Source organism: Salmo salar, chromosome 11 (genome assembly GCF_965601325.2).
Source record: "Salmo salar chromosome 11, fSalSal1, whole genome shotgun sequence".
In the NCBI taxonomy this organism is placed as follows: domain Eukaryota; kingdom Metazoa; phylum Chordata; class Actinopteri; order Salmoniformes; family Salmonidae; genus Salmo; species Salmo salar.
The window spans coordinates 110,459,215-110,484,852 of NC_138301.1; the positions used below are offsets into that span (position 1 = coordinate 110,459,215).

Consider the following 25,638-nt stretch of genomic DNA (forward strand, 5'->3'; position numbering starts at 1 on the left):
GTTAGCTCGTGACCTGAGATTCACTTAAAAATACCTATCTTGAAGGTTGTTGTCGATGGTAGCTGGTAGGCCAGGTAGGATGATGTGCAATAGGCCTAAAACAGCAGAGAATCTTTGCATAACAGAGCTAGCTATATATGGCAGTTTTTGCCTGCAGAATCCGCTTGGATAAGAAAAACTCAAATAGATTGTAACTTGTATGGGCACTGTACAGTAAACAAAACAAAGACAACAGTTTTAATATTGATCATTGTAATAAAGTGCTGTATTTAATAACTAGGTTATGCATCCACGTTTGTTAGTTAAATTGCCAGTAAAAGTCACAATATAGGCCTAGTTCAGGAGAGATTGGCACAATTCGTGGGAGAATCAAGTTCATGTTATCCAGTCAGCATACGATGTCGATGTGCCAGAGCTGACTTCAATAGCTGATCTGGGTGCGTAACAAGGATGGGCATATTGGGTGGAGAGCTGATTTATGCCCCATGTTGTCATGTGTAAGAATCTGGAGGGGGCCTGGTCCAGGACAGAGGTGATCTCTGACCCCTGAAGCAGACAGCTGGTTGGCCCCAGAGTGACCTCACAGTCCAGCCTGCTCAGTACTGGCAGGCTGAAAGGAACATGGCATGTTGACATCTCGTCTATATGATTGGTAGGTGGCTGAAGGCCAGTGCTTGGGATTTTGGGCTGCTGTGTGTATTTCCACAACACTTGCCTTGATGGTGATCCACACAAGCAAGTGGATCCATCTTGTGGGTGAATGGGGAAATATTCTACGGTCCGGTAAGGCAGCCTAGCAGCAGCAGCCATGAGTGCCTGTGGATGTCTACAGGACGTGTGTTTCTCACTCCACTGTTCGTTCGGGACAAGACCCTCCAATCCGGCATGGTCAGGGCCCTCCTTGAATACAGCACTGCCTCCTCTATAGACTAACTTCATATGGTCCCTGGAGAAAAAGCAGATGTTATATAGGGACCAAGAAACATCTGAAATGGCAAACAATGAGACAAGGATATGATGGTATGAGTCCCTATATCCAAAGAAAACAATCAGCAACAATTATGCCACTGATGAACGGTTAAAGGAACAGTTCACCCAAATTACAAAATGACAAAATGGTTTCTTCACCTTAACAGCAATCCATGATTTGGTTTAGTTTCCCTGGCACTGTTTCCAGAGTTTGAGCATTTGTGGCAAAAATCCCATCCAAGTACTGGTATCGATATTAGCATTTTTCAGGCATCGTGTCCAAAAGTATCTCAAATTGATTGTGAAGCTCAACAAAGTCACTTATAGATGATTTTAACATGATGCGGCAAAAATGCTAATATCGATACCAGGACTTGCTTATACCTATTCCTTTAACATGCTTATACCTATTGACTGAGACTAGAAGCTTGTGCCCACACACAATGGTGCTTACCCGAACTCTGACTCTTTGACTGTATGTGACCCCCTTGAGTCACAAGGGGGCTCTATCTGCAAGGTTTTTATTTGATGTGTGGTGAAAGAACCAGCAGATATAGGGAACTTCCCCACGGAACAATGGCCCTCCAAACCAAGTGGAAGAACAGGACCTTCTATCATGGCCAAGATCCCATCTAAAACTGGAGTGAGGAGGAAGTCTTCTCCATCCATGGGTATGTATGGAGCCAATGAGTCCAGGTCCAGCTCACATAGTTCCTGCAGGGAGGAAATATGCAATTATAAAAGGGATTGAAAAAGTCCACCATTGATGCTACCAATTTCAGCCCAGGTTTTACCCGTGAGCAAAGAGAAATGCCAACTTACAGAGAGTGAGTTCATGTTCATTTGATCCTCTAGGTTGAGCTCTGCATATCCCTCATAGGTTTGGATCTCATTGTTGTGTTCTAGATCAGATTGGGAGGAACGTAACAATTCAATGCCACAAGTCTCTTAACACCTCTTCGGTTAGATGCAAATAATCGTCAGCTAAAGGGATAGACCTGGAGTTGGTATTTTTGTGTTGCGTAGATGAACAGCTGTCTCTGCTGCAGGATAGGCCTCATTCTGCAGGGTGGGCCCCACCTCAAGTTCAGAGTAACAGGGCCTCAGTAGCGGTTCTGTTTGCTGCAGTGAGAACACTATCTCTGATAGCTCCACCTCACTGTGGTGAGACAACGAGATAGGGCCAACGGAAAAAGGACAGAGAAGATAGCTTTACACCAGATACGGTACATACAACTTGGTAGCACAAGGAACAAGGGATTTTACTTGTAAACAGCTGAATAGATATCTAGTCTAACCAACTTCTTATCCACACAGTCTTGGTAAGAGTTGTCATTCTGTCACGTCCTGACCAGTATAAGGTTAATTGGTATTGTAGTTTGGTCAGGATGTGGCAGAGGGTATTCGTTTTATGTGGTTCGGGGTGGTGTGTTTTGTTGAAGGGGCATTTGGTTTAAGTATTCCGGGGTTTTTCGGCACTGTTTGGTTTTCAGGTATTCTATGATTTGTCTAGTATGTCTGTTTCTATGTTTGGTTAATTGGGGTTGGGACTTTCAGTTGAAGGCAGGTGTTGTCTATCTGCCTTTGATTGAGAGTCCCATATATGAGGGTGTGTTTGTGTTTGTTATTGGTGGGTGATTGTTCTGTGTTGAGCCTATGCTTTGCCAGACTGTTGGTTGTTCGTTCATTCTCGTGGTTTGTTATTTTGAAAATAAATAAACGTCAAGATGAGCCTGCACTTACCTGCTGCGTTTTGGTCCTCCTTCACCGACAACTGTGACACATTCATTAGATGCTTTCATTGGACCCCGACATCACTTCTCACCTTAGAATGTAGTTGATGCAGACAACACTTTGGGGCTGCCCAGTCTGGTTGTTGTACACCACCGATGCATCTGTCTCTGCCCACACATAACCACCACCTTTCAGCAGCAGACGGTACCTGCCTATGGTAGCCTGTCCCTTAGAGAGCACTGTCCCAGACACATGATCACATATCAATTTAACATGGCCATAACATACTAGTGATATTAACAATATTTATATACACCTGATGATTCGAGGTAACTCACAGCTCTGGTGTGCTTTGTGAATGTGCTGGCAGTCAGATGTGTGGTAATACTGATACACAGACTGGCCCAGAAGTTCTGTTTCTGTATATCCAGTCAGCTCCTTGACACTAGAAACAAAATCAGATGAAAAACAGTATGAAAAGTATTATGTAATATGCTTGTATTACTCGTCTCGTTTCATTAGCGTCACCAGATGAGTGAGTTAGTGACTGTACCCTGAATGGCAGTAGGTGAACCTCATGTCCGGGCGATGTCCGCTCAGGAAGGTCTTGTGATTCAAGCTGGCATCCCTGATGATGCATTGTGAGATGGGTAAGGGTCGGCACAATAGGACAAGACAGGCTGACTCTGGAAGGTGAGATTGTTTCTTAATCCCAACGCAGTGAATCACCTGTGTGTGTGTGTGTGTGAGGGACAGAGAGAAAAGAGAAAGTGAAGTGTGCATTTCTACAACAGAGAAGAATAAAACTCAACATGTTAACACTCTGCTTTAAACTAGCATGAAGTACTGACCTTCAACATGTTAACACTCTGCTTTAAACTAGCATGAAGTACTGACCTTCAACATGTTAACACTCTGCTTTAAACTAGCATGAAGTACTGACCTTCAACATGTTAACACTCTGCTTTAAACTAGCATGAAGTACTGACCTTCCAACATGTGTGTCTTTGGTTGACAGCTCGACCCTGAGAGGTCAGAGTGCTCTTCACACGAAGGAGGAAGTCACACTGCTGTTGTCTCTCAGTAGCTGATAGAAAGACACGATACAGAAGATAAACAATATGCCTCTTTGCTAACTAATATCTTGTTTAAAATATGTGAAGTCCCCTTTACCTATCATTTTTGAGAGGATATCTCTGACTTCCCTCTGGTCACAGTGGTGCATGAAGTCAAACAGACTCCTACCAATCAGATCCATCTACATGTGAAATAAAATAATTTGTTGTTTCGAAAAATATTTTTTGTCATCCATCCATTTTGCCTTCAGTTCCAGTACAATATGAACACTCAACATACAGTTGAAGTCAGAAGTTTACATACACCTTAGCCAAATACATTTAAACTCCGTTTTTCACAATTCCTGACATTTAATCCTAGTAAAAATTGTCTTAGGATCACCACTTTATTTTAAGAATGTGAAATGTCAGAATAATAGTAGAGAGAATAACTTATTTCAGCTTTTATTTCTTTCATCACATTCCCAGTGGGTCAGAAGTTTACATACACTCAATTAGTATTTGGTAGCATTGCTTTTAAAATTGTTTAACTTGGGTCAAATGTTTTGGGTAGCCTTCCACAACTTTCCCACAATAAGTTGGGTGAATTTTGGCCCATTCCTCATGACAGAGCTGGTGTAACGGAGTCAGGTTTGTAGGCCTCTTTGCTCGCACACACTTTTTCAGTTCTGCCCACAAATGTTCTATAGGATGGAGGTCAGGGCTTTGTGATGGCCACTCCAATACCTTGACTTTGTTGTCCTTAAGTCATTTTGCTACAACTTTGGAAGTATGATTGGGGTCATTGTCCATTTGGAAGACCCATTTGCGACCAAGCTTTAACTTCCTGACTGATGTCTTGAGATGTTGCTTCAATATATCCACATAATTTTCCACCCTCATGATGCCATCCATTTTGTGAAGTGCACCAGTCCCTCCTGCAGCAAAGTACCCCCACAACATGATGCTGCCACCCCCGTGCTTCACGGTTGGGATGGTGTTCTTCGTCTTGCAAGCGTCCCCCTTTTGCCTCCAAACATAACGATGGTCATTATGGCCAAACAGTTCTATTTTTGTTTCATCAGACCAGAGGACATTTCTCCAAAAAGTACGATCTTTGTCCCCATGTGAAGTTGCAAACCGTAGTCTGGCTTTTTTACGCCGATTTTGGAGCAGTGGCTTCTTCCTTGCTGAGCGGCCTATCAGGTTATGTCGATATAGGACTCGTTTTACTGTGGATATAGATACTTTTGTACCTGTTTCCTCCAGCATCTTCACAAGGTCCTTTGCTGTTGTTCTGGGATTGAATTGCACTTTTCGCACCAAAGTACGTTCATCTCTAGGTGATAGAACGCGTCTCCTTCCTGAGTGGTATGACGGCTGCGTGGTCCCATGGTGTTTATACTTGCGTACTATGTTTTGTACAGATGAACCATGGCGTTTGGAAATTGCTCCCAAGGATGAACCAGACTTGTGGAGGTCTACAATTTTTTTTCTGAGGTCTTGGCTGATTTCTTTTGATTTTCCCATGATGTCAAGCAAAGAGACACTGAGTTTGAAGGTAGGCCTTGAAATACATCCACAGGTACACCTCCAATTGACTCAAATTATGTCAATTAGCCTATCAGAAGCTTCTAAAGCCATGACATCATTTTCTGGAATTTTCCACGCTGTTTAAAGGCACAGCCAACTTAGTGTATGTAAACTTCTGACCCACTGGAATTGTGATACAGTGAATTATAAGTGAAATAATCTGTCTGTAAACAATTGTTGGAAAAATTACTTGTGTCATGCACAAAGTAGATGTCCTAACCGACTTGCCAAAACTATAGTTTGTTAACAAGAAATTTGTGGAGTGGTTGAAAAACGAGTTTTAATGACTCCAACCTAAGTGTAGGTAAACTTCCGACTTCAACTGTATGTTCATATACTGAACAAAAAATATAAACGCAACATGTAAAGTGTTGGTCCCATGTTTCATAAACTGAAATTAAAGATCCCAGAAATGTTCCATATGCTCAAAAAACGTATTTCTCTCAAATCTGGTGCACAAATTTGTTTACATCCCTGTTAGTGAGAATTTCTCCTTTGACAAGATAATCCATTCACCTGACGTGTGTGGCATATCAAGAAGCTGATTAAACAGCATGATCATTACACAGGTGCACCTTGTAATGGGGACAATAAAAGGCCACTCTAAAATGTGCAGTTTTGTCACACAACACAATGCCACAGATGTCTCAATTTTGAAGGAGCGTGCAATTGGAATGCTGCCTGCAGGAATGTCCACCAGAGATGTTGCCAGAGAATTTAATGTTCATTACTCTTCCATAAGCTGTTTTAGAGAATTTGGCAGTACATCCAACCGGCCTCACAACCGCAGACCACGTGTAACGACGCCAGCTCCACATCCGGCTTTTTTACCTGCGGGATCGTCTGAGACCAGCCACCCGGACAGCTGATGAAACTGAGAAGTACAGTGCCTTGCAAATGTATTCATCCCCCTTGCCATTTTTCCTATTTTGCTGCATTTCCACCTGTAATTTAAATGTATTTTTATTTGGAAATCATGTAATGGACGTACACAAAATAGTCCAAATTGGTGAAGTGAAATTAAAAAAAGAACTTGTTACCCCCAATTTTTTTTTTTTACTGAAAAGTGGTGCGTGCATATGTATTCACCCCCTTTGCTATAAAGCCCCTAAATAAGATCTGGTGCAACCAATTACCTTCAGAAGTCACTTAATCTGTTAAATAAAGTCCACCTGTGTGCAATCTAAGTGTCACATAATCTGTCACATGATCTCATTATATATACACCTGTTCTGAACGGCCCCAGAGTCTGCAACACCACTAAGCAAGGGGCACCACCAAGCAAGCAGCACCACAAAGACCAAGGAGCTCCATGAAGACCAAGGAGCTCACCAAACAGGTCAGGGACAAAGTTGTGGAGAAGTACAGATCAGAGTTAGGTTATAAAAAAATATCAGAAACTTTGAACATCCCACAGAGCACCATTAAATCCATTATTAAAAGAAATGGAAAGAATATGGCACCACAACAAACCTGCCAAGAGAGGGCCGCCCACCAAAACTCACGGACCAGGCAAGGAGGGCATTAATCAGAGAGGTAACAAAGAGACTTGTAGTTGTATTGCTGCAAAAGGTTGCTCTACAAAGTATTGATTTTGGGGGGGGGAGTGAATAGTTATGCACGCTTACATTTTCTGTTTCTTTGTCTTGTTTCTTGTTTGTTTCACAAAAAATATTTAGCATCTTCAAAGTGGTAGGCATGTTGTGTAAATCTAATGATACAAACCTCCCAAAAATCAATTTTAATTCCAGGTTGTAAGGCAACAAAATAGGAAAAATGCCAAAGGGGGCAAGCCACTGTCTGTAATAAAGCCCTTTTGTGGGGAAAAACTCATTCTGATTGGGTGGGCCTATACCCTCCCAGGCCCACCCATTTCTACGCCCCTGCCCAGTCATGTGAAATTAGGGCCTAATGAATTTATTTAAATTGACTGATTTCCTTATATGAATTGTAACTCTGTAAAATCATTGAAATTGTTGCATGTTGTGTTTATATTTTTGTTCAGTATAATATGACTGTACCTGGTTGATGCCAGTGTGTGTCCTTATGTCCCTTGTAGTGAAGATAACCTGGCCGTTCTGAGACACCAAGAGCATGAAACCCCCAACAGCAGACTCCAGCACTGTCTCCACAGAGAAAATCCCAGCCATTGGGTATCGGCCTAAATAACACAGAGGACAATGCCTTCTACTATATTTCTAAACCCTTGAACACTCTAAAAGCCTTGTCATTCAAACGCCCAACAGAATGTTGTTACCGTGCATGGTGAAGTGGACTGTGTCAGAGCAGACCCTGGTCTCTGGTGTGACATTGTCTCGATGGTCTAGCAGCGCTCTCAGACGCAGGTACTCCAGTGTGAGTCTGACGATAGAAGCCTTGTCTATGTGGCCAGTCAGACCAGAGGGCAGAGGTAGCCATGCTGCCAGCTCCCCAAACAAACGGCTCTCTCTCTCCCTCCTGCTCTTAGCTGCAACACGGGACTGGGCCCGCAGCCGCTCCGTACTCACCCTGTGGTACAAGCAGTGTCATACCATTAAGAGAGAACATTTCTGAAAATATTATGCAGTTGAGAGGAATGTGGAAAGAGAACTATGGAGAGAGATGGGAAGTGAAGGGGCCTAAGAAGCAGGGGTTGGAACAGGTTCAGGGAACAGAACAGAAAACTGGAATATAAATACATTTTTCAAGGAACAGAAACAGAACTTGGAATGAAAGTGATCCATACTGTTCTGGAACTGAACCATTATTTTTAAAAGCATGGGAACTGGTTAATGGCTTTCTTTTACATTCCAGGCATTTTTTTCTCGTCCCACAACAAAACGCAACAAAGCTCCTATGCAAAGCCCTCACTCTGTCACTCAGAAACTTATGCCCCGTTTACGTGACATATTTAATCTTTAATCTTCACGGAGTCTTGCCCCGCGACTGAAAAGTGTAGTTTGTAATTCAAGCTGGAGGAGAGCCTGTCTCTTGTCAGAGATCACTTTTTTGTTGTTGTTGAAGATTGCAAAATATGATCTGTTCATTCAAGACAGGATAAATATATTGTTTCCGGTAATAATGAAACAGATTTTGTTTAGTTACTTTTTCCTCAATTGTTTCTCTAAATTTATAACAAGTTAAGCTAGCTTGCACTGTAGAGCAGCTGGCTAAAATCTAGGCTAGGTTAAAGATACCACCGTAGCTAGCAACCTCCACCTAATAATTATAATAAAAAACAAACATCATTGCAATAAACTTAAACAGGAGGCAATAGTCATATAATACACATTGGCTGTTAACACATTACCAATAGTACTTCTAGGTGATAGGGTGACCAGACGTCCCCGTTTTCCGGGGACAGTCCCCGTTTTTGGTGGCCTGTCCCCGGAAATGTCCCCGTTTTTAACAGTGCATTAAAAACAGACTGCAAAGTGAAATAATATTTTACGTGGCAAGAAAGACCGGGCAGCAGAGCCTACCAGTTGACTTCTCAATCGCGTTGTGCTTGTTTCGTCCAGCAGAGGAGGCTGCTCGCTATAGCAGCTTCATTCACTCTTCTTTTACTAACTACTTGCTCTCACTAGTTTTAGAGAAAACTGCTGTGGAAAACTCGGCCAGAAGCTAGCAAGTATCAAGTATAGATAGATGATCTGATCTATAAGGTTTTAAATAGGTTATGTTAGCTAACATTAGCTATGTCGACTAAGTTATCTAGCTAGGTTAGCTAGCTACTGTCATGGTAGCTAGGTTAAAAAAAGTTCACATGTAAACATGTAGTGGACGGGCTATTTTGAAAATATGATTATATTAAATGAATGCACAATTAATTATGAGAATATTTATTTGTAGATTACAATTTTAATGATTTGGCATTATAATATGTAGTGTGAAAATATATTTTGACATTTTCATGGATAACATTAGCATAATGTTTTCTGTTAGTGGAGAGGAGGAGGACTGGATAGGAAGAAGAGTGAAAGAGAGATAGCCTGACAATTTATTATTCCAACCAATGTTTTTTAGATAAAACACAAAAATGAGGCAAGCAATGGGAATCTGTTAACCAAAGTATTTTATCTAATAGTGTACTATTTATTATTAAATATTAGAGAGGAAGGAGAAGGAAAATTAAGGGAGTAAAAAGAGTGAAGTGAGGAGAGTGTATAAGAGTGAGGTGGAAAGTTAAAGAGGAGAAAGATTGTAGCAGAAGAAAAACTTAAGAGAGTAAGAAGAGCAGACCGAAGAGGTACAATGGCTCTTTCCAAGAAACGGAATGAATGATATATGGACAGCAGCAAGAAATAGGTTCACTGTTCCTATGCTTATTGTGAAGGACAAACTTCAACCTCCCCTGCCAGGATTTCATGGAGAAGCTGGCCAAAGACAGAGCAATCCTGAAGAAGATACATTCTTATGAGAAGTTTTATTTTTTATTTATTTTTATTTCACCTTTATTTAACCAGGTAGGCAAGTTGAGAACAAGTTCTCATTTACAATTGTGACCTGGCCAAGATAAAGCAAAGCAGTTCGACACATACAACAACACAGAGTTACACATGGAGTAAAACAAACATACAGTCAATAATACAGTAGAAAAATAAGTCTTTATACAATGTGAGCAAATGAGGGGAGGTAAAGGCAAAAAAAGCCATGGTGGCAAAGTAAATACAATATAGCAAGTAAAACACTGGAATGGTAGATTTGTAGTGAAAGAAAGTGCAAAGTAGAAATAGAAATAATGGGGTGCAAAGGAGCTAAATAAATAAATACAGTAGGGGAAGAGGTAGTTGTTTGGGCTAAATTATAGATGCAATACCTCGATACCTCAAGACAAGCTAGCTTGATAGTTAGTGAAACGGTGTGCCTCCCACCTGCTGTGTACCGGAGTCCTCCTTAGGACTAGCTAGCACACAGTGTCTTTTGCTCCCGCCTGCCGAACACCTGCCATCGTTAACAGAATGTGCGAGAACAATTCCCGACGGGTGGGGGCGAAGGACACTGTTTACCGGTGTATGGCTAGCTAGCTACCGTTGTCGCCACCGCCCCTTCTTCTGTGTGGTTTATCAGTGGCTGGCATCTAATGTTATTGTGCACTAACACCACCTACTGTACTGGAGCGGCTCCGCCTCCCGCCTGTCCTACTTAGAAATTGGTGAATAGAAGCAATATGAGAGGTTCCTGCAGATGAAGGGGGGAGGGGAAGGCTCCTCCCCCCTCAGAAGATAGGGAGGGATATTTTTAATTAGCTAGAGATTCATGGATTAACTTCTTCACTGCTAGTTATGGATAATATAGGCGTATTTATTAGAGGTCGACCGATTAATCGGAATGGCCGATTAATTAGGGCCGATTTCAAGTTTTCATACCAATCGGAAATCGGTATTTTTGGACGCCGATTTGGCAGATTTTTATTTTTTTATATATATTTTTTTAGACCTTTATTTAACTAGGCAAGTCAGTTAAGAACACATTCTCATTTTCAACGACGGCCTAGGAACGGTGGGTTAACTCCCTTGTTCAGGGGCAGAATGACAGATTTTTACCTTGTCAGCTCAGGGATTCAATCTTGCAACCTTACGGTTAACTAGTCCAACGCTCTAACTACCTGCTTTACATTGCACTCCACGAAGAGCCTGCCTGTTACGCGAATGCAGTAAGAAGCTAAGGTAAGTTGCTAGCTAGCATTAAACTTATCTTATAAAAAACAATCAGTCAATCATAATCACTAGTTAACTACACATGGTTGATGATATTACTAGTTTATCTAGCCTGTCCTGCGTTGCATATAATCGCTTAGGTACACATTGCTCCAACCATAAACATCAATGCCTTTCTTAAAATCGTTGCGAACTGTGAAGACTATTTCTTCCTAACAAAGACAGCCGACTTCGCCAAACGGGGATGATTTAACAAAAGCGCATTTGCGAAAAAAGCACAATCGTTGCACGACTGTACCTAACCATAAACATCAATGCCTTTATTAAAATCAATACACAGAAGTATATATTTTTAAACCTGCATATTTAGCTAAATGAAATTCAGGTTAGCAGGCAATATTAACCAGGTGGAATTGTGTCATTTTGCGTTCATTGCACGCAGTCAGGGTATATGCAACACTTTGGGTAATTTGTCAGAATTTTACATAATTATGACATGACACTGAAGGTTGTGCAATGTAACAGGAATAACGTTATGTTTTCGAGATGATAGTTTCCGGATTCGACCATATTAATGACCTAAGGCTCGTGTTTCTGTGTGTTATTATGTTATAATTAAGTCTATGATTTGATAGAGCAGTCTGACTGAGCGGTGGTAGGCAGCAGCAGGCTCGTAAGCATTCATTCAAACAGCACTTTCGTGCGTTTTGCCAGCAGCCCTTCGCAATGCATTGCGCTGTTTATGACTTCAAGCCTATCAACTCCCAAGATGAGGTTGGTGTAACCGATGTGAAATGGCTAGCTAGTTAGCCGGGTGCACGCTAATAGCATTTCAAACGTCACTCGCTCTGAGACTTGGAGTAGTTTTTTCCCTTCCTCTACATGGGTAACGCTGCTCCGAGGGTGGCTGTTGTCGATGTGTTCCTGGTTCGAGCCCAGGTAGGAGCGAGGAGAGGGACGGAAGCTATACTGTTACACTGGCAATACTAAAGTGCCTATAAGAACATCCAATAGTCAAAGGTATATGAAATACAAATCGTATAGAGAGAAATAGTCCTATAATTCCTATAATAACTACAACCTAAAACATCTTACCTGGGAATATTGAAGACTCATGTTAAAAGGAACCACCAGCTTTCATATGTTCTCATGTTCTGAGCAAGGAACTTAAACGTTAGCTTTTTTACATGGCACATATTGCACTTTTACTTTCTTCTCCAACACTTTGTTTTTGCATTATTTAAATCAAATTGAACATGTCTCCTTATTTATTTGAGGCTAAATTGATTTTGTTGATGTATTATATTTAGTTAAAATAAGTGTTCATTCAGTATTGTTGTAATTGTCATTATTACAAATAAATACATTTTAAAAAATCGACCGATTAATCGGCATCGACCCTTTTTTGGCCCTCCAATAATCGGCATCGGGATCGGCGTTGAAAAATCATAATCGGTCGACCTCTAGTATTTATCCCGTTTCACCTTGGATTTATTAACTAGAAAAAGGTAAGACATGTTTTTAATTCTGGTGCCCCTCTGCACTCACACAAATGTATGAGCTAGCTAGCTCACGCTTGTTAGTTATCTAGCTAGCTCAAAGGACAAAAGTTCCTACACAGAAGCCGCTCCTCCTAGGTATAATTCTGTGGACGTTATTCAGATAATGCATGACGTAAGATGCCCAGCGCTTCAAGCCTCCTCAAACAACCCTCTCACGCTCTTTCCCTACCCACAAAATTTCAGTCGCATCTTGCGTCAATAGTTAGGCTACACTTGTCTGTCCATCACGCATGTAAACACCTAGGTTGCTTGCTCTGTCCGCACTGATTGGTGAAGTCATTTAATGAGCTAAATGTAAAAACTGTAGATTTCACAGGTTCAGAAAGGAACAATATAAAACGGTACATTTTTGGGGTTCGAACCGGTTCAGAACTTTATTTTGCTGGTCGGAACAGTGGAACGAAACAAAAGAAAAAAGTGGTTCTGTTCACAACAAAATTATTGGAAAATAATTGTTTCCAACCCCTGCTAGGGAGAAACAAAAACAATGAGGGGATGTTTACATAACACTACAGTTTCCATGACATACATTCTATAGTTATCAAGCCCAAATCACTGATATCTCTTTGCCAGAGCGAAGCTAAGAGTGTGAACCTCCTGAGGAGATAAAGGGCGACTTTCAGCCATGGGAGGCAACAACATCACAGCTACGTCATGCTAGCTTATCACAACCAGTCTTGGTTGTCTGCTTCCAGAGATACAGCAACTAACTACTACGCTGTAGCATATCTGGTATAGTTTACTCTTGCAAAATGTCCTGAAGTGCATTAGAAATGTACAGGATTGTTTTGATCATATACAGTCAGGTCCATAATTATTGGCACCCTTGATAAAGATGAGGGGAAAAAAGTAAAGTATAAAATTAAATAACGAAATAATACAAATACTGAGCTATATTGTATGAAACAAAAAAAGGGGGAATTATCTTATTTTATACTAATAAAGCTGCTCAGAGAAAGAGGTTTTGTTTAACAAGTAATCAAGTCTGGAGACTGAGGTAGCCATTTCAAAATGTTGATTTTGTGGTCAATTAACCATTTCTTTGTGAATTTGATGTGTGCTTGGGGTTATTGTCTTGCTGCCAATAGTCAGCCTCCTGGCAGAGGCAACCAGGTTGTGGTATAAAATGTCTGGGTACTTGGTAATGTTCATGATGCTGTTGACCTTAACAAGGGCCACAGGACCAGTAGAAGCAAAATAGCCCCATCAAGGGTGCCAATAATTATGGACCTGACAGTATATGATCAAAACAATCCTGTACATTTCTAATGCAAATACACTATGTTTTGTCAGTTAGTGATCAGTTAGTGCTAAATCCACTCCTGACTTTCCCATGTCTAAAATAAAAACCTTAGTAAAGTGGTGTTTGTTTTTGTTTATTAGAGTAATTCATTAGAGAAGTAACTCACCTGCTTCTCTTCTGGCCATTAATTCTGTCCTTCTGTCTCTTTGTTTTATGGAGCTTTTGATCACAAGCATCTTCCAGAGAATTTCCTAAATGAGGAAACATTATGAATGGACACTTGCTAGTAATCACAGACACATGCCAGTCATGCGGTCAACAAGCATTTCGTCCCACTTGTACTTTTGGAGGTTGAACTAGAACAGGTTCCTGAACCAATGTCCAGTGGCAAGTCATTCATCTTTCTCCTGAGACTCCTCCTCTTTTGGACATGCCACCTCCCACCAGGGAGGGTCTCTCATCCACTTTGTTTACAAACAATCTCCTTTGGGCACAGAACTATCAGTTAATGACCATTTACCAAATGTGTTAGAGTAGAAGAAATGAACATGGTAGCATTTATCAATACATTAGTGGATTGTATCGTGAAGTAGATGTTTATCCTTTCTTAAAGTGAAATCTAAAACTAAATACTAACTTGCTTAATGGTATTTTCTTTGAAATGTTGTCTTAGCCATGAGGTGATGGAGTAGGGTAAAGTTGGCACAGACATTGACCAACCCTAATTTTTGTGTGTTAAAAACATTTAGCAGGATATCTGGCAGGATTCCTGGTCCTAAACTGTGGCGCCAGTTGCATGCCTTATGCTGTAAACACTTCCTCCACCCACCCCACACACAAGGGCACAGACATACACATTATCTGCCTAAGGTTGTGCAAGTGAAGTAAACACATACTAAGTAAACATTATAAACTGGCTGGTTCGAGCCATGAATGCTGATTGGCTGACAGCCGTGGTATATCAGACCGAATACCACAAATATGACAAAACATTTATTTTTACTGCTCTAATTATGTTGGTAACCCGTTTATAATAGCAATAAGGCATCTCGGGTGTTTGTGGTTAATGGCCAATATAGCACGGCTGAGGGCTGTATCCAGGCACTCCACGTTGCGCGTAAGAACAGTCCTTAGCTGTGTTATATTAGCCATATACCACACTTCCTCGTGCCTTATTGCTTAAGCATACTATAAAAAAGACACACTTATATAATTAACACAGACCACTAGACATCAAGGGCTGTTACAGTGTCTTTCCTTTATATCCAATCAACTTGTTAAAACAGAATTTATTCCAAAGGGATAAACTACGGCCCTGTTAGTAGATACAATGGCTCAAAAAGGTTTCATAAAAGTGGCCAATTTATACAAGGCTGTCATCTCTAAGTTGTTTAAATCAATACTCAATTTGACAGATGTAATACATACACAAGCTGCTTTCCACTTTCTTTTTCTTTGGTTGTCCACTGAATGGAGTCTCTTCTCACACTGGATGCTTCATGATCAAGGAGGAGCACTTCAGTCTCATCCCGTACAACAGGTTTTGATAAAGGCAGTGATTAAATAAGCCATCTCCATCTGTTCTTTCTTTCCTTTCTTCTGCTTATTTCATCACGTCTTGAAACTGTTCATTATCCTTGGGATATACCGTGAAGTACAATGTAAGTCCAGATGGGTCCATTATGAGTGTACCCTGGTTATCCAGAAATCTGCAGGGACAAGTGAAGTAGTCATATAAAGAACATAGAATATAGAACATAAAATATAGAACATAGACGTCTCCATCCATCTCTATTCCGCATCCAGAGAACTACTGCATTTCTGTCGCTGTCTTTCTCTGTCAATCTGCGGCAGTGTGCAGAGGCAGTTGGAAGCTCGGCTTTCTACCATTCCAAAAAGATGTCAGGTAGTGGTGATTAATGGAGAGTGTCTTCCTGTGGTCAGCTTGGTTAGCATGCCTCAGTTTCCGTCCAACGTGGTGCACAACCCATAAAGCCGGATCTCTTTTATTGAGACTGGACCCCTGATACTTGTAGGTGATTCCATACACTGAATGCAAGGGCATGAGTCTTAGACAAGAGTAAGAAATATGTCAATAGCCTGGGGACAAGGGAAGCCAATCAAGCTGGTAGGACCACTTGAACAATATGCCTTCAACTAATGAGAGCAGCAGAATAAATTATGAGGGGTAAAACAGCTCTACAGCTCATAGGCCTGAGGTGCTAAAGCTGTTACAACAGGTACTGACCTATTGCACTGGTCACAGACCATGCTCGGGTCATCCACTGGTTGGCCATGTAAAGTTATTGGCATCTGGAGCTGATGCAGTGTTTGTAGGATGGGAGGACGTGATGCCCCACACTGCAAAATCGCCTGGCGCCATAACCGCCCAGGCCCGGAATAAACACAGAAACGGCATGACGGATGGGTATCGTGCCACCCTCGCTTCTATAACAAGTCACCTAGGGACCAGTCTGAGGGCTACCAGTCACGGTTCTCTCTTATCAGCATCCAACAACTAGCTAACAGAAAGCAACACAACGGAATGTTCCTAGGCAGAAAGTAACCCATGGAAAAGGCAGTCATCTATGACAAAAATACCTACTGTCATCATGAGAGAGAGAAAAGAACGACCACTTCATGAGCAGGCAAACCTGTGTTTAAAAGAGTATATTTGAGCAAACCTGTGTTTAAAAGAGTATATTTGAAGACCCTGAAGGCATGTTGTCCTCCATACTGACGTGATGTCAACTGTACCAGTGAGTGGGATGAATGAGGTAGGGAGTAGGAGAGCATCAAATTCCAGCTGAGGAGAATTGGAGGTGCACTCTTAGAAAAAAAAAGGTGCTATCTAGAACCTAAAAACGTTATTCCGCTGTCCCCATAGGATACACCTTCGACGAGCCCTTTTGGGTTCCATGTAAAAATCCTTTCCACAAAGGGTTCTACATGGAACCCAAAAGGGTTCTACCTGGAACCGAAAGGGCTCTCATATGGAGACAGCTGGAAGAACCCTTTTGGAACCCTTTTTTTCTAAGAGTGTAGATCAGAGACTTGGGTGGTCAAGGTGTGGTTCAAGAGTTGATTTTGGGTCATTTCCTGTTTATGGATGCTCTTTTGAGAGTTTTTATTACATTGTGAAAATAGAATCAAGAAAGGAGGCGTTGTAGTCTGCAATGTGATACAGGGAAAATACAACAAATGATGAAAAGTTATCAGGAAAATGCTGCAAAGAACATAATGTACTGTATGTCAATCTTTATAAAAGCAACACTACAGTATACACTATAGTTCACCAGCTTTGTGTCTCTGCATGACATTTTATCACACTAGCTCAAGATAGTATGGTCTGATTAAATTGTGGTCTACAGATGTAGGATCTTAATTTGAGGAGTTTAATCCTGCAGCAACAGGAAATTTGAATTATTGTGTGGATTATAAAAATGTACATTTGTGTAGGGTTTGATACATTATTGTTAGAGCAAATAAAGTCTGAAATGTTAAAGTGGAAATTACAAACTTTAGAACCCTTTTTAAACCTTGAATACACAACAAGTTAGCCTTTTCTGAAGTGCAGGAAATGTTCTTGCAACAACAGGGTCACCGCATTAAGATCCTACACCTGCATGTTTCCGTGTCAAAGCCCTACCACAGACTTCCTTCTGGTGCCTGTACCCTTTTTCAGCAGAAAAAAGACAGATGATGTAGCTGATGAATTCTGACAACTTAATTGAAGCTTAAGTAGTGAAACTGACACTAACTGGAACTTTAAAAAAATGTACATATATTTTGTTTTTTACACAGGAACTTCTCATTTGCTTCAAGTTAATCAGTTTTTATTTATTTCACCTTTATTTAACCAGGTAGGCTAGTTGAGAACAAGTTCTCATTTACAACTGCGACCTGGCCAAGATAAAGCATAGCAATTCGACACATACAACAACACAGAGTTACACATGGAATAAACAAAACATACAGTCAATAATACAGTAGAAAAGAAAACAAAGTCTATATACAGTGTGTGCAAATTAGGTAAGTTAAGGCAATAAATAGGCCATGGTTGCGAAGTAATTACAATATAGCAATTAAACACTGGAATGGTAGATGTGCAGAAGATGAATGTGCAAGTATCACCACAATGCATATTTATAGACAGCCTACTTTAAATTCAAAAGGATATACTATACTAAATGTTTGTTTTTACTAACTTTTGATTGTTAACAAACATTGGATTAAGTGTTATTTATAATCTAATTATGTACAAAGCTTCTGTGTTTATCGCTTACCTATTGGCTGTTAATGAATGTGCATAGTTCATTTACTTTATAGTTGTAGATTAATAATGGTCTGTACAATCCCCCGGCAATGTTCTTTTCTGTAGTTTGTTTTTCTGTGTTTTTCATAGATTTAAGGACGTGGCCAGTGGAACAGGAAATGTAACACACCTACCATGGCTGTTTTAAAAAAAAGTGAAAAAAGAGGAAGATAAAAGAGGAAGTCACTGAGCAGCTATACACAAATACATTAGCGTATAGCTAGTTATGTTCATTGCCACTGTCATCCATTTTGACATGAAGATGGTTGGAAGCTGGTTGTTTCTCCTCATCTTTCTCCAAGGATATGAGGCTCACTCCACCCCCAGTAAGATTGTCTTGTTGGAATAATGATGCTACACCTGTGCCATTTATTTTAATGTTAATTTATTCAACTTGTTTAAGACCTTGTGCTACGGCAACACATCCGGCCAATGTGCCCTCAACTTTTGATACTGTTTTTAATCTTGGAGAATCTTTGGAGGATTTATGATCATTTTTACATGTTACGTGTTAATAAGACAGTGAGGTTTAGATTGTCTTCTGATAATTTGATCGTGTACTCTCATGTTGATGGATGGTTTCCGCTCAGTTGACATTTGTCTTGAATTATTCTTCAATGTTTACATAAGTGTGTCAGCAAAATATATATATATATTTTTTTCCCCCCCAGATATTAATAATTGTTTTAGACTATGACATATAGTATTCTATGTTCAGGAAATATAACCGTTACATTTCAAAAACTCAAGTTTTTGGTTGAACTATATTTATTGAATTGATGTACATCGACTTACATGGTATGTAATGTAATTACATAATGCCAATTTAATTACCCTTCTGTTTCTTTGGGAGTCATCAAATAATAAACAAATTACACTTTATACCAGGTATTATAGCAATTTACTTGATCAAACTATTACATAACTTCCTAGAAACACAATGTGCCATTTCTATTGCTGCTGCGACACCAAAAGTCCCCTGCTAGTCTGAGATTGACGTCAACTACTTTGTGGTTTCCTGTAACATGGCCATCCATCTTGTCTCATACATTCACATACTGATAAAATGATTCATTTAATTCAATGTGATGGTGGAAAAGTACTCTAGTCATGATATGCATGAAGGTATAGACCCTTAACATATGTTATCTGATTTGTCTCTTAAAAAACTGTAAACATCCAATGTAATTATGCAACTCATCTTGATATCATACCACAGCTCCCCTTTAAAGGATTCGGTGTCATATTAGAAACAGATTTTCAATTTCTGTTCCTTTTTTTCCAGATGTAAACTGCCTGATCATTAATCTGGATTATGTCAACTGCATCTGGAGTGAACAGAGGATCCCAGAGGTCAACTTCACCTTTTTCAGCAACAGGTTAGTGCAATGTGATGGGTGTTGAGGTCTTTGTCCAAAATGCTTGCCGTGCATCACTGTGATGTGGTGCCACACATTGGTGGTGGTTGAGGTGAGTGAGTTTTCCCCATACAATGAAAGGTACTTTGAGACTCTATATGAATTCATATATTATTGTTATTACACTCCTTACCATATGTATTTGTGGACAGTGAAGCTACCATTTTAAATGTGGCTCTAAACTCCAGCATTTTTTATTTTAGAACAAATGTTTCATATGAGGTGACAGTACAGAATTACACATTTTATTTGAGGGTATGTTCATACTGTATCTTTTTTTTTACCATTTACAAATGAACACTTTATGTACAGGTAACTGCCAAAATAATTAAAACACATGAGTAAATGAGGGATACAAAGTATATTGAAAGCAGGTACTTCCACACAGGTGTGGTTCCTGAGTTAATTAAGCAATTAACATCCCATCATGCTTAGGATCATGTATAAAATGCTGGGCAGGGCATTATTTTGACCATTATTTTGGCTACCATGGTTATGCCCCAATATGATGAAAATACCCTCATCCACAGGGCACAAGTCACTGAATGGTTTGATGAGCATGAAAACAATGTAAACCATATTTCATGGCCATCTCAGTCACCAGACCTCAATCCAATTGAACACTTATAGGAAATTCTGAAGTGGCAAATGAGACAGTGTTTTCTACCACCATCAACAAAACACCAAATGATGGAATTTCTCGTGGAAGAATGTTGCCACATCCCTCCAATAGAGTTCTAGATACTTGTAGAATCTATGCCGAGGTGCATTAAAGTTGTTCTGGCTCGTGATGGCCCAATGCCCTATTAAGACACTTTATGTTGGTGTTTCCTTTATTTTGGTCGTTACATGTATCTAGTACCCCCATTTGAAGAAATTTGGACAAATTCAATTGGAGTGTATTAAAGTAGTCAGAAGTTCAGTATTTGGTCTCATATTCCTAGCACTCAATGACCACATCAACCTTGTAACTCTACAAACTCGTTGAATGCATTTTCATTTTGTTTTGGTTGTATTTCGTATTATATTTAGCCCAATAAGAACTGAATGGTGAATAATGTATTATGTCATTTTGGAGTAACTTTTATTGTAATTAAGAATAGAAGATGTTTCCGAACACTTCTACATTAATGTGGATACTATGATGATTATGGATAATCATGAATCCTGAATAATGATGAGTGAGAAAGGTAGAGGCACAAAGCTCATACCCCCTAAAAAATGCTTACCTCCCTTGTTATTGGTAATGGTGAGAGGTTAGTATGTTTTGTAGCTTCTATAACCTTCTCACTCATCACTATTCATGATTTATTTTCTTAATCATGGCATTATCAGGATTCATTTAGAAGTGTTCAGAAACATCTTATCACAGAAAGAAAATGACTCCAGTCATCATTCACCATTCAGTTGCTAGTAGGCCAAATATACCTCAAAACAACCAAAACGTTTGTACAGTCACTTTGACTACTATAATGCTTAAGTTCATTTACCCAAATACTTATGACTTCTTCAAATATGGGGACTCGATACATAAAATGCTTTCATTTCTAAACTGTAAAATACATACATTATGTTTGAAAATCCCCTTGAATAAAAATTGACATTCTGTACTGTTGCCTCATAGGAAACATCTCAAATCCAAAATATTGGAGTATAGAGCCCAAAACATGTATAATTGCTTCACTATCAGAATACATATGGAGGGGAGTGTATCTCTGTCAAATCTTGAATATCCGTACTTTGGTACTAATTCTCATCCATCATTTTCACATGGTATGTGTTTAGGTTCATCAAAGGGAATATGGAGGAGTGCACAACATATCTCCAGGAGAAGAGTTATGCTGTGGGATGTAGACTGTCCTATGACAAGTCTGACAGGTTTAGAACACTGACAACCAAGCTGGTCCATCAGAACAACAGTTATGTGCAGATGCATAACCTGAAAAGCATGGGTATGTTCTTTTTCTCAATCAAATCAGAACCCTACATACAGAACAGCATGTAACATGAAGAGCAATAGTCATCTTACTTTAGGCTTTTTAACGTGTGTTTTTCCTATTTCAATCTTCATTTGATGTGTCGTTAACATTTGACCCTCCTTAACGCTTTTTCTAGTGAAGCTTTACCCGCCTGTCAACCTGTCAGTTGAGATGAACAAAGACCCAGAGCTGAATCTGTACTGGAACAACAGCAAGAAAACCGCCTGCATTGAGAGTGAAGTTCGCTACAGAATAAACAGCGACAAGTGGAAGGTGGGCATGGGTCAGGACTCAGGAGTTGGACCACTGTTTGGACACTGTAGCCTACTGGTCATTTTTCAACAAAATACTGGACAAATGTTTGAAAAAACTCTCTCTCTCCTCCACTCTCTCTTTGTTCCTTTCTTCAGACATCTACTCCAAGCAAGGAACAGAAGTATGCTGTGGCTTTCCCCTTAAAGAGCAGTCGATATGAGTTTCAAGTGAGAGCACGAGTAAACAACATGTGTGGCGAGTCCAACTTCTGGAGTGAATGGAGTCAGCCCATTCAATGGGATTCCATGAATGGAAATAACATCACAGGTAAATACATACAAAATCTCTGCTTTGCTTTATGGTTATAAAGTTGTGCTCAGACTTCTGTCAGGACTTTGTCATGTCAACTTTTCTCTTTGGCCTAGACATATCTGGCAGCTCAATGTCTGTGTGGAAGCCAGTGCTGTCATTAGTGGGTACCATGACACTCTTGATATTGGCCTGCATGCTGGTCTACAGGGAAAGGTGGGTTTGCCAACAGAAGTTAACACCACACTTAGGCCCCTAATAAAGACTAAAATCAAGGGGTATAGTTTACATTATAAAAAATCAAAGTCTCCTCCATTCTTCCTCTGAAAAAAAGTGATACTCTGATTCTGAACTGAACCTCTCTCTTTGTAGAGAACGACTGAGATTCATCCTCATCCCCATTGTGCCTAATCCAGGCAAGAACCTAGATGACAATGTAGAGGTAATATTTATCCCTGGTCCCATGCATTGCACTTCATTATAATCTTTGTTTCTCTATTACTGTTATCTACAGTGTAAATCCCATCTTATATCTCACATATTACATGTAACCTTTACCTTTAAAGGCCTGGCTTCCCATCTCCAAAGCCATGTGCTTCCAGCCTAACTTCACTGAGCTTGCCTGTCCTGTTCGTGAGTACAGTCTGGTTCCCCAAACTGGCAGTGTCAGTGAATCTGAGAGCAACTTCTCCATCCTAACAGACCAGTCAGATTGCCTCTCCACATGCTCCTCCTCAGCTTCCACTTTTCCTGTCACAAGTGAAAATGAACAAGCTGGTATTGAGTGAGACTTACAAAGGCTGCATTCTAATTACCCTTCTCCCCTAGGTGTGCACTTGCTTGCTCCCCCTCATTGATAATATGTATTAGATTGGTGTATGCAAGGGCTAAAGGGAGTTTCTATCATATTTGTTTTCGAATTTTAACATATGAACATCCTTAATATTACGGCACCCAATCTGTAAGAAATGCAAGCATTTTTGTTTGATGTTCAACCACTTGAAAGATTTTAAAATGCATCGATTTTTGAGAGAGAATAAAACGTAAAATGCACTGAACATTGCAATAATGGCATACCCTCCTTCTATTGCAAGAAAAAAAGCTGTTAATTACACAAACTGACCACATACAATATAGTAGCGTTATGAGCTAGGCTACTTAGCGTGCATGTCTAAAATGTTTCTAATAATGTCATATAAAAAAAATGATATCTATAGCATATACAAGCTAATGAAAAAATGATCTTAGCAGCTGAAAAGATGGGCACAGGGTTAAACATGGTTGGAATTGATTGTGTTCAGCTGACAGTTTTAATATTATGAACAATCCCTTGTGAAATTGAAATTGTACTATTGCACACTGTATCTCGTTGGAATAGAGTGAGCATCTGACATGTTGAATATTAGCCTATACTTTTATTAAAATGGTATCTTATACTAGCTTGTATTTACATTTATTAGGGATACCCACTGCTCTTCCTGGGGTCCAAACACATTAAGGCACTTACATTACATATAAAACAAAAGATAAAGTAGTACAAAAGATAAAACAGTACATCATACAACATTATTACACCGCTGCATATCTACAATACAAAATGTATAATATCACCATACAACAATATTACAATGTACGTGTGTGGAGAGAGCGTGTGCTAGCGCTTGTATGCGTGTGTCTGTACCTTTGTGTATATGTCTTCACAGTCCCCGCTGTTCCATAAGGTATATTTTAATCTGTTTTTTAAAATCTGATTGTAATATTATTTTCTTTAAATTTTGTTTCCAAGCGGGGGCTACTGCTATAAAAATTACTATAGGCTGTTTGCCTATTTCCTCTGAAATACATATGATAAACGTTGCCTCCTAATGTTGCATGATATCCTGTAATCCTACCAGTGGTGACCTGTCATTCAGTGCAGATGCCCCACCTGTTTTGAGTCATATCAGTTTGCAAACAATGTAAAAAAAAAATAACATAGTCATTGAGATAATAAAGCTGCAGACAAACATGGTCTCTTTTTTTGCTTTCTTGAGTAACATGCTGACCACACCGCTCTTGTCGCGTGCGCGAGCTTTGCAAAATAATTTTACACATACATGTTATTCAATCATTGAACCCACACTGCTCGCGCGAGTCAATGAGTGTCTGCGTAGCCGGGCGATAAAATAGAACTTGGTTCTATTTGTGACACTTGATGCGCTGCAAGTCCCACCTCTCCCATCTCCTCATTGGTTTTTAAGAGCATATACCCACATGGGTGATTGAAAGATGAACTGAGGTCCACATTCCAGTCCAGTTGGTGGTGGCAATGCACCTTAAAGTTGCTTGCAAACCGCAATATAAAGTCCAACGAAGAAGAAGAGCCCTGAAGGAGGAGAGATGACTAGAAATGAACTCGGTTTACCCTTTTATCTGTGGATTAATTGTCGGAGTAGAGGACCTTGTGCATTTCAGGTAAAATAACAACCCAATGTTTATATCACAGGACAAATTAGCTAGCAACAGCAAGCTAGCTAGCTAAATTGCCATAAATGTTTAATGCTTTTTGACCTGTACCCAAATTAATATAGTTGGTTCAGAGTTTGTTTGATATTTGAACCTGCATGTCCTGATTGTGTCTGGTGTGGGTGGACAAAATCAACATGTGCACGATGGTGCATGCATGCGCACGAGCGGTCTGGTCAGCATGTAAGGCAGCTCCAAAGTGCAGGTGTTTCAGCCTAGCTCAGGGCTTTCTGTGGTGGTGGGGCAGCCAGCGGAAAATGTGGAGCGTAGGGTTTGTTAAGGTTCTCTAGTTGCGCCGTGATTGGTTCAGTGTTCTGTCAGTCATGGGGACACTACATCACCACAAAATCTACAGGTAGAGCTATAAAATTCTAGCCCCTTGGGTGCTGCCATAGAGTTACATTAGAGGTGCCCATCCAAGAAGGGTCAAGGTCATTGGCCTGACTTGCCTAGTTAAATAAAGGTTAAATAAAAAATAATTATAATAATTGGCCACGGATAAATGACGTTAAATCTACCATAGCTTTGATTGGACTGATTATGTCAACATCATTCTTTCAGAATCTTAGCTAGCAAGCTGGCAAATCCTTTTCAAGCCTTGTCATATGAAGAAAAATTATGAATAGAAATTATAGCTCAAAAGTATCGGTGCTCATCAGCCATTGAACAAAAACATTACACAACAAGTTAGAAATCACAAATTCAATAATGAGTGGTTTGAAAGGAATCAGTGGTTAACTGCAAGCGTTGCAAAGCAATCACTAGCCTGCTATTCAGTGTTGTGGGTGCGTGGTCCAAGTCTGGGTTTAAGGGTCTCTTTCCAAGCTTAAAAGGATAAACATTCAACATTGGACATGCTGTCAATCCAGCATGACTTCTGCCACGTTCAAGACAACTAGAAACTCGGAACTGGGAAATCTCAGATTTCAGTGAGTTCAAGTCAATTGGGAACTTGGAAAAAAACTAGCTCCGATTGGGAAAATACGTTTTGAACAGTCATCCAACTCGGAATTCCAAGTCGGGAACTCGGGCCTCTTTCTAGAGCTCCGTCCTGAAAATCAC

At 40.0% G+C, this 25,638-nt stretch overlaps 2 protein-coding genes across 3 annotated transcripts; one reads left to right on the forward strand and one right to left on the reverse strand.

Annotated features, from left to right (window-relative positions):
* Positions 1–235: 235 nt before the first annotated feature.
* hif1al2 (hypoxia inducible factor 1 subunit alpha, like 2) lies at positions 236–18,236 on the reverse strand. 2 transcript variants are annotated; one of them, XM_045690116.2, is made up of 14 exons: positions 18,082–18,236; positions 15,224–15,504; positions 13,962–14,046; positions 7,609–7,859; positions 7,373–7,512; positions 3,877–3,961; positions 3,693–3,790; positions 3,257–3,432; positions 3,042–3,148; positions 2,795–2,942; positions 1,968–2,128; positions 1,792–1,871; positions 1,424–1,683; positions 236–946 (listed from the first exon to the last, which is right to left on the reverse strand). In XM_045690116.2, exons 4-14 carry the CDS (start codon positions 7,613–7,615, stop codon positions 376–378), a joined length of 1,833 nt encoding a protein of 610 aa, XP_045546072.2. In that variant the 5' UTR covers positions 7,616–7,859; positions 13,962–14,046; positions 15,224–15,504; positions 18,082–18,236; the 3' UTR covers positions 236–375. The 2 variants fall into 2 exon arrangements, with proteins under 2 accessions (XP_045546072.2, XP_013984964.3); XM_014129489.3 differs by lacking the exons at positions 15,224–15,504; positions 18,082–18,236 and having other exon boundaries at positions 13,962–14,801.
* Positions 18,237–18,244: 8 nt separating this feature from the next.
* Positions 18,245–24,077, forward strand: LOC106563690 (cytokine receptor common subunit gamma). Its single transcript, XM_014129493.3, has 8 exons — positions 18,245–18,436; positions 19,396–19,489; positions 21,314–21,480; positions 21,644–21,780; positions 21,918–22,089; positions 22,188–22,287; positions 22,444–22,513; positions 22,638–24,077. Exons 1-8 carry the CDS (start codon positions 18,337–18,339, stop codon positions 22,857–22,859), a joined length of 1,062 nt encoding a protein of 353 aa, XP_013984968.3. The 5' UTR covers positions 18,245–18,336; the 3' UTR covers positions 22,860–24,077.
* Positions 24,078–25,638: the final 1,561 nt, after the last annotated feature.